Source organism: Parasteatoda tepidariorum, chromosome 6 (assembly GCF_982258835.1).
Source record: "Parasteatoda tepidariorum strain Cologne lab strain chromosome 6, Ptep-v5.0, whole genome shotgun sequence".
NCBI classification, from domain to species: Eukaryota; Metazoa; Arthropoda; class Arachnida; order Araneae; family Theridiidae; genus Parasteatoda; species Parasteatoda tepidariorum.
The window spans coordinates 28,337-36,307 of NC_141760.1; the positions used below are offsets into that span (position 1 = coordinate 28,337).

The window sequence follows — 7,971 nt, forward strand, 5'->3', positions numbered from 1 at the left end:
TCCAACGTTTAAAAAAAAAAAAAAAAAAAAAAAAAAAAAAAAAAAAAAAAAAAAAAAAAAAAAAAATATTTTCTAAATTAGGAAAAAAAAAAAAAAAAAAAAAAAAAAAAAAAAAAAAAAAAAAAAAAAAAAAAAAAAAATTTTTTTTTTTTTTTTTTTTTTTTTTTTTTTTTTTTTTTTTTTTTTTTTTTTTTTTTTTTTTTTTTGCTTGCTTGAGCAGTATATAAGGTAGAGCCTTCTGAGCCTTCAGATCATTCAGAGCCAGTGCTTTGCCTTTGCCAGTTCTCTCTGCTCTTCTAACCATGGCTGACTCTTCGGACTTTGACTCGGCGTCTTCCTCCTCTGACGAAGACGATTTGACCGAATTGAATTTCCAGTCGGCGCCTCCTCCATCACCTCCGACACCCACTTCTATGGATATTGGCCAGATGAAGCTGATTTCTCCGTTGCCTCCCACACCTGAGCCTCAGCTCTTTGAACCCATGTCGCCACCCATGCCTGTGGCCTCACCACCTGCCAACACACTGAAACCCACTCCACGCTCCATCGTCCAAGTGGCCCCCTCTCGTGCTCATCCTGCCAGAATACCCTTGGTCTCGGCCTCTGAATATAGATCCCGATTGAAGCGAATCTCCACCTCTCCACCTCGCCTCTCCAATCCACCCAAAAGATTGAAATCGCCCATCTCCAGGTCCAGGCTTCCCACCAGTGGCATCTCAAGACCTCCCCAGAATTCAAGCAGTCACTCTGTTCCACCCGTAGACTCTAACACCTCGAGCCAGACACCCGTGGACTCTAAAGCCTCGAGGACTGTCATAACGTCTGCCCCACCTGCCAAGTCCAGCACTTCGAGCCAGACACCCATGGACCCGAGGACTGTCAAAACGTCTGCCCCACCTGCCAAGTCCAGCACCTCGAGCCAGACACCAGTGGACTCTAAGGCCTCGAAGACCGTCAAAACGTCTGCCCCACCTGCCAAGCCCAGCACCATCAACGACGTGCGTTCTCACTCTCCCCCGCCAGCCTTCGAGGAGACGAGTCATAACTATCGTCGAGACGGCTACGAACGCAGGCGAAAGACTCATTATACAGGGCGGCATTCACAGACCTTTGCCGTGCTGTGCATTCGAAAAGACGGACACACCCTGACCAACGGTTACGTATATGACGTCATGGATGGACCCATGCACCCTCAGCATCTGTTGGAGAAACTCTACGACATGCGGGTCCGTTTTTTGATCCACACAGACGCCATCACCAAATCAAAATGGGATGAAGTATTGGCGAGGCTACCCCCCTTTCATCCAGTCAGGGAACTAAAAGCGGTGGTATTGAAACCAGATGCCACCATAGACTCGAGCAGGTGTGTATATTGCTCGAGGGCAGAATGTCACAGGTGGATTGCCGTGACGAAAGGCATTTCAAAATTTTTGCATTTGGGAATGGACCCGATCCCACATCGAATGTGAGTGTTTATTTTTGTAGTATGCTCGCATTTAATATATATTATTATTATTATTATTATTATTATTATGAAAATAATTTTGTATTACGCTTGTGAAAAAAATAAAAAAATGTTTATAAATCCATGTTGTCATCTTTTCACACAAATTTAGAATTTGCAACTTTTTCTCGCAACTTTAGAATTTCTTAAAACTCCCAACTTTAAAATTTATTGAAGGTCTCAACTTTAGAATTTATTGAAGCTCTCTCAACCTTATAAAATATTGGCTGAAGCTTAAACGTCAATAACCTTGTAAAAAAAAAAAAAAAAAAAAAAAAAAAAAAAAAAAAAAAAAAAAAAAAAAAAAAAAAAAAAAAAAAAATTTTTTTTTTTTTTTTTTTTTTTTTTTTTTTTTTTTTTTTTTTTTTTTTTTTTTTAAGTTGTCTGTTAAAGGCAGGCGGTGAGTCTTGATACTTTAAACGCATGAAAATTTTCTAAAGCTCTGACAACTCATCAGCTTGCAGTATAGAACGATATTGAACGTTTCAACATTTCAAACGTTGCCCTTTGAACACCGTACCACTCGAGACATTTTCTACTCCATTGCTTCAAGTACCCTTGGTGTGTTTTAGGAAAGAGTCTGGGTGCACGAGCATAGTCGGCCATACACTCTGGATGCATTTTCAAAAATTCCATACGTTTAGTTTTATCCGTGTTGAACCACGTCAGCAAATCGTTCATTTTTAGTTTAGTTTCGAGCAATAAATACACCAATAGAGCCATTTCATCAACGTGTCTCAAGGTTTTTACTCTTTTTCGAATGTCATTGATTTGATCTACAGTAAACCTTCTACCACTACGCTGCATCATTGTCTTTTTTCATGGAAACATCATTTGATCAATGGCATAATGCAAAACTAGTAAATACAAGAGCTGACGTGTCTCCCGATGCTTGCAAATACGTCATTTTGATGAAGACAACCAAAAACTTTAACGTTGAACAAGACTTGCAACGCCATTTGTCTTTACGAAACAAACCATTGGTGTGGTTTATTAAACAATTTACCAGACTTTGTGTTCGAGTGGAATACGCAGATATTTTTGTTCAAAGAGAATTGAATCATTTCGGACGCATTGCCCAAGATGTCTCATCCAGAATCGTTCAAAAGCTCTTTCAAAAAACCTATGACACACAAACGGTTGTTGCGCCAACCTGGATTATCAACAAAATTTGGCCAGAGCACAAACCATTTAAAACAGTTTCACCAGAAACTTTTCGAGACTGGCTCCTCTCATAACGTTTTGAAGAGGTTGTTGCACCAAGAAGTGGCGCGTCACTGTTTCCTGGGACGGCAAACGATTCGAAAACATCGATGGGATGTGTTGAAGCAAGTCGCTAAATGGTTACATCTTGACAATGATTTGGAAGATTTTCACGATGGACTGGTTCGCGAAGAATTGGTGTCGATACTCTCAAAAGGCGTAAAGAGAAAAAATTTAAAGCTCTTGCCCTCTGATGAAGCGGATTGGTGCGTATTGTTCAAACAGTGGTTAAGTCAAAATACAACAAGTCATGACGTGGGCAACCGTGACATGTATCGTTTATTGGCAGTAGACGGGTTTGACGGACTTGAATCAAAAGATTTGAAAACTTACTTGTTGGCAATGATACATCCAAATAGCATGCGTCGCGACTATCGCTCACACGCTCGATCTGTACGCGAAATGTATAAATGGTTGGATAACAAACCCGAACTAAGTAGTTTGGGTGGAACGGATTCAGGCTGCGTCGTTTTTTTGGCATTGTTGCAACTGTACACTCGGGAATTGCAGAGCCTCATGCTCAACGATGAAATTGCGATGCAAACACATCGAGTCAAAGTGTGGGCCGAAACATTTTTACATAGAAATGCGGAATATTTTACCGACGTTAGAAAAGTAACGACAGAAATTTTAAATGAGTTGGGTCAAGTCTATGCGTCTTGTGAGGAAAATTGGCAACAAGTTGGACGAGAGCAATTGATGAAATTATTGAGTAGTAACAATGTATAAAAAAAAAAAAAAAAAAAAAAAAAAAAAAAAAAAAAAAAAAAAAAAAAAAAAAAAAAAAAATTTTTTTTTTTTTTTTTTTTTTTTTTTTTTTTTTTTTTTTTTTTTTTGTGACTACTTAAGTTGCTGCGACTTGCTTGAAGCTTCGCACTTTCAAATATCATCAAGAATCATAGCTCAAATATCATGATGAATCTAGTAACAGAATCACGTGTTGCAATCGAACATAAGCTGTTTTGCTCAGAGGATATAGTACTTGAACCTTTACAATCAAAATACGTAATCATAAAAGAAAACGTGGAATTCTTACCAAGATTTAGTTTTGTGATACCTCGTCCAAGTCCAGAACTATGGTTGGATCAAACAGTACGTGTGTTAGCTGACATTTTTAATGAATCAAGCAAGTATGTTCGGCCTTTAGACAGTCATAGTCGGCTTTTAGTGGTTTTAGTTAATTATTCAGATAAGGAGAAGGTAGAAATATCCAAAGGTGACTTATTAGCTGAACTGGAGTTTATACAGATGAGTGGAGATCGCAATAACGATAGCTGTTATTTTGAAATTCCATCCGAACACGCAATAAGCCTTAGATATGGTAATAGCCTTAGATATGGTAATAATGGAAAACAAGAATAATCAACGAAACAAATGCTCCAAGAAGACAAGAAAAATTTTAGTACAGTTATTTCTTCAATTGAAAAAAAAAAAAAAAAAAAAAAAAAAAAAAAAAAAAAAAAAATTTTTTTTTTTTTTTTTTTTTTTTTTTTTTTTTTTTTTTTTTTTTTTTTTTTTTTTTTTTTTTTTTTGGATTATTTAACATGTGGCTTCTTGCTTGAATCAAATTATTACTGCTGACGGACATGGTCAAAATACTTGTAGAGATTCAAGCCTCCTTTGTAGGTATCGGCAAAACTACCGTTATGAAAATTTTTTCTTATCCAACGGTTGATGGTTACATAGATGATTGTGTCGACATGATAGAGACTGACCCAGATTTCTTTCACGACTCAAACAATGACACGTTACGCAATTACTTGGTCTTGGAAAATTTTGCTGCTCGACTGCAAGCAAAGGTATCCACCCTGCAAAAAACCTGCGCATCCAACTGGACCATCATCACTTCCAGGTGTCCCTTGCTATCTTGTATTCAATTTTCAGACGGTCTATTGGATTGGAGACCTTTGGAAAGATATTACAGGAAGCGTTTGAAGCATTTGGGTGTAGATCACGTACTCATTTTGGATTATGGTTCATCCATTGCTGGATCACCGAAAGCTGTTGAAGCGGGATACAAAAGAATGAGAAAAAGAGGGCGCAAGTTTGAATTGGAGCGATACGATACACTCGAAACCTACAACAATTTTTTTCAAGAGGCTGAGCGCAAAAAGTTGGATGTGCTGAAGGATTTGGATCCAAATTTCTATCAATATCGAGACGTGGATTTTTGGGATACTGAAAATTTTAACGAATTCAACATTTCAGTGGCAACGGAAGTCATTAGAAAACATAAAGATTTTGTTTCTAATCTTTTAAAACTAGTCCCAAAGTCACGCAAACCTTTCTTGTATGTAGAACCGCTACTGGAACCCAATCCGGATCGCTTCGTGACATTCCCGATAGAATACCCAGACATTTGGGACATGTACAAAAAAGCTCAAGCCTCTTTTTGGACAGTAGGAGAGGTGGATTTATCCAAAGATTTAGCAGATTGGGATAATTTAAAACCTGATGAGCGTCATTTCCTCTCACATGTGTTGGCTTTTTTTGCGGCAAGCGATGGTATCGTCGTGGAAAATTTGGTGGAGCGCTTTGCGACAGAAGTACAAATCACGGAAGCCAGATGTTTTTACGGATTTCAAATTGCCATGGAAAATATTCATTCAGAAATGTACAGCGAATTGATTGAGACACTCGTTCGGGATCCCAAAGAAAAAAATACATTATTTCACGCCATTGAAAAAATGCCCTGCGTGAAAGCAAAAGCCGATTGGGCATTAAACTGGATACAGCATCCCTCCTTTGCCCATCGTCTGGTAGCATTTGCGGCCGTGGAGGGAATTTTTTTCTCCGGGTCCTTTGCAGCCATCTTTTGGATAAAAAAGCGTGGTCTTTTACCTGGTTTATCCTTTAGCAACGAGCTCATCAGTCGAGACGAGGGATTGCACTGTGATTTTGCATGCCTCTTGTTCAACAAGTATTTGCAAGAGAAACCCACACAAGAAGAAATTTTGCAAATCATAACAGATGCAGTGTCCATCGAGCAAAAATTTTTAACAGAAGCTCTACCAGTCAGCCTCATTGGGATGAATTGCATATTGATGAATCAATACATTGAGTTTGTAGCAGATCGTTTGATGGTGGACTTGGGATGTGACAAGTTTTACAAAAAGGAAAATCCATTTGATTTTATGGAAAATATCAGTTTGGAGGGAAAGACCAATTTTTTTGAAAAGCGGGTGGGAGAGTATCAAAAGTGTGGAGTGCTCTCAAAGAGTCACGAGTTTTCTTTGGAAGAGGATTTTTAAGAGCAACACGTTATCAAATTTTTTTTAGATTTTAAAAAAAAAAAAAAAAAAAAAAAAAAAAAAAAAAAAAAAAAAAAAAAAAAAAAATTTTTTTTTTTTTTTTTTTTTTTTTTTTTTTTTTTTTTTTTTTTTTTTTTTTTTTTTTTTTTTTATGCTCTTAAACATAACCAACAAGCTGTTTCATTAAATTTGTAATTTCCAAGTCGTCATCATTTTCAACTTTTGGAAGGGGATTACCATACGTTCTAGGATGCTTGCTAAAAACCTTCGTCTTGTGAGGCCAATGATTACAGGTTCGTCGTTCTTCGAAATATTTGATCCTTTTCTGAATTTGAGTTTGACTTGCCAGTCTTGCAGGTGTCATACAAATGTACAGAGCACATCTGATGTTTGGTAGTTTACGATTACGTTGTGGTTCCATACCTTGGTGAATGGTTCGACTATCCCACAACACGAGGGAGCCAGCGGGAGCCTTTACGCAGATATCCGATGGACTGTCTAGACGATCCAAGTAAAATTGTTTTTCATCTTGTGTCAACCGACAAAAATCTGATGAATGTGTAATTTTAAACGTTTTTTGAAATTCCTTGTGCAATAAATGACTTTTTCTGAGAATTCTCAAGGTGGCGTCACCTTCGTAAACTGGAAAAAGATTCACGAGTCCTTGAACACATTCAAAATTATTTCGTTGAAAGTTTTGATCAGTGTGAAACCATTCCTTGTACTGCGTCCAACCACGCATCGTATATTCACAAGGTAAGGAAATACTGATTCCATCAAAGCTTGTGAGCAATTGGTTTGTACACCAAATACGACTAAATTGATTAAAGACATTTTGGTTTTGACGAACGTACCAGGATAAAGGATTGTGTCCAAAGTCCCAGTGCTGAAACAACATACCGTGTTTTGGATAGAGATCAAATAGAGATTTGTAAGTCGATATATCGTTTTTGACAATGGGTTTATCCAAGTATTTTGTTTTATTTTGTAACCAAATCCACATTTTCTCTTGGAGTTGCGTTACCTCTTGAACCGTTAATACATTTTCAACAACCTCCACGCCGTCTGTTTCAAGCGTAAAATGTTTACAATCGTTATAATACATTTAGAACAATTTGTAAGCTTTGATACTTGCTTGTATATGAAAAAAAAATTTTTTTTTTTTTTTTTTTTTTTTTTTTTTTTTTTTTTTTTTTTTTTTTTTTTTTTTTTAAACGTTGTAGGTTAAAACCGAGTGCCAGGTCTAGTGCAACTCAGCTCATCAGAATTTTTTGGAGCTCCCACGACTTGAAAAATATAACCTTGCTGCATACAACGGTATTGGACGTTTCAACATTTCCACCTAATCTTATTATGATGGAAAAAGATCGACGCATAATACTATACAAAGTGAAAGAACCATTCTTTGGGACGGAGCCAAAAGTTTTTGAAAATGTCGTACAGATTTTTCCTAATGGTAATTACACCCTTGGGGAAAAGAGCAAGGAAATAGTGTCTACTGATATCGAGATCAAAATACCACGAGATGCCAGAGGTTGGTTATATTCGTTAATTCCGGGGGTGAAAGTATATCAAATAATTCCTTCTGGTTCATATTGTAACCTTACTTTTCGTTTATTAAATAAAGAACGCGAACAAATTCATATTGATGAAAAAGAACCAGTGGTCAAATTGGTTTTAAAACGGGCCAATATTACTTTAAACCCATTTGGTAAGATATTGCTGCGAAGAATTGACAATTTCATACGGACTAGATCCTTTTCACGCTCTGAGATTGTGTGGGATTGTGCCGGAGAAAATTATGAAAAGATTGAAGAGTGGACATCACTGTTTTATGACCCATACAACAGTAATTGAAAAAAAAAAAAAAAAAAAAAAAAAAAAAAAAAAAAAAAAAAAAAAAAAAAAAAAAAAAAAAAAAAAAAATTTTTTTTTTTTTTTTTTTTTTTTTTT

General features: G+C 36.6%; 3 protein-coding genes across 3 annotated transcripts; 2 read left to right on the forward strand and 1 right to left on the reverse strand.

Annotated features, from left to right (window-relative positions):
* Window positions 1-215: 215 nt before the first annotated feature.
* LOC147807424 (uncharacterized) lies at window positions 216-1,519 on the forward strand. The gene has a single exon (XM_087166602.1). It carries the CDS (start codon window positions 303-305, stop codon window positions 1,467-1,469), a length of 1,167 nt encoding a protein of 388 aa, XP_087022728.1. The 5' UTR covers window positions 216-302; the 3' UTR covers window positions 1,470-1,519.
* A 2,717-nt stretch (window positions 1,520-4,236) lies between these two features.
* On the forward strand, window positions 4,237-6,018 carry LOC147807425 (ribonucleoside-diphosphate reductase subunit M2 B-like). The gene has a single exon (XM_087165268.1). It carries the CDS (start codon window positions 4,354-4,356, stop codon window positions 6,016-6,018), a length of 1,665 nt encoding a protein of 554 aa, XP_087021394.1. The 5' UTR covers window positions 4,237-4,353.
* Window positions 6,019-6,175: 157 nt separating this feature from the next.
* On the reverse strand, window positions 6,176-7,123 carry LOC147807426 (uncharacterized). The gene has a single exon (XM_087166540.1). It carries the CDS (start codon window positions 7,121-7,123, stop codon window positions 6,176-6,178), a length of 948 nt encoding a protein of 315 aa, XP_087022666.1.
* Window positions 7,124-7,971: the final 848 nt, after the last annotated feature.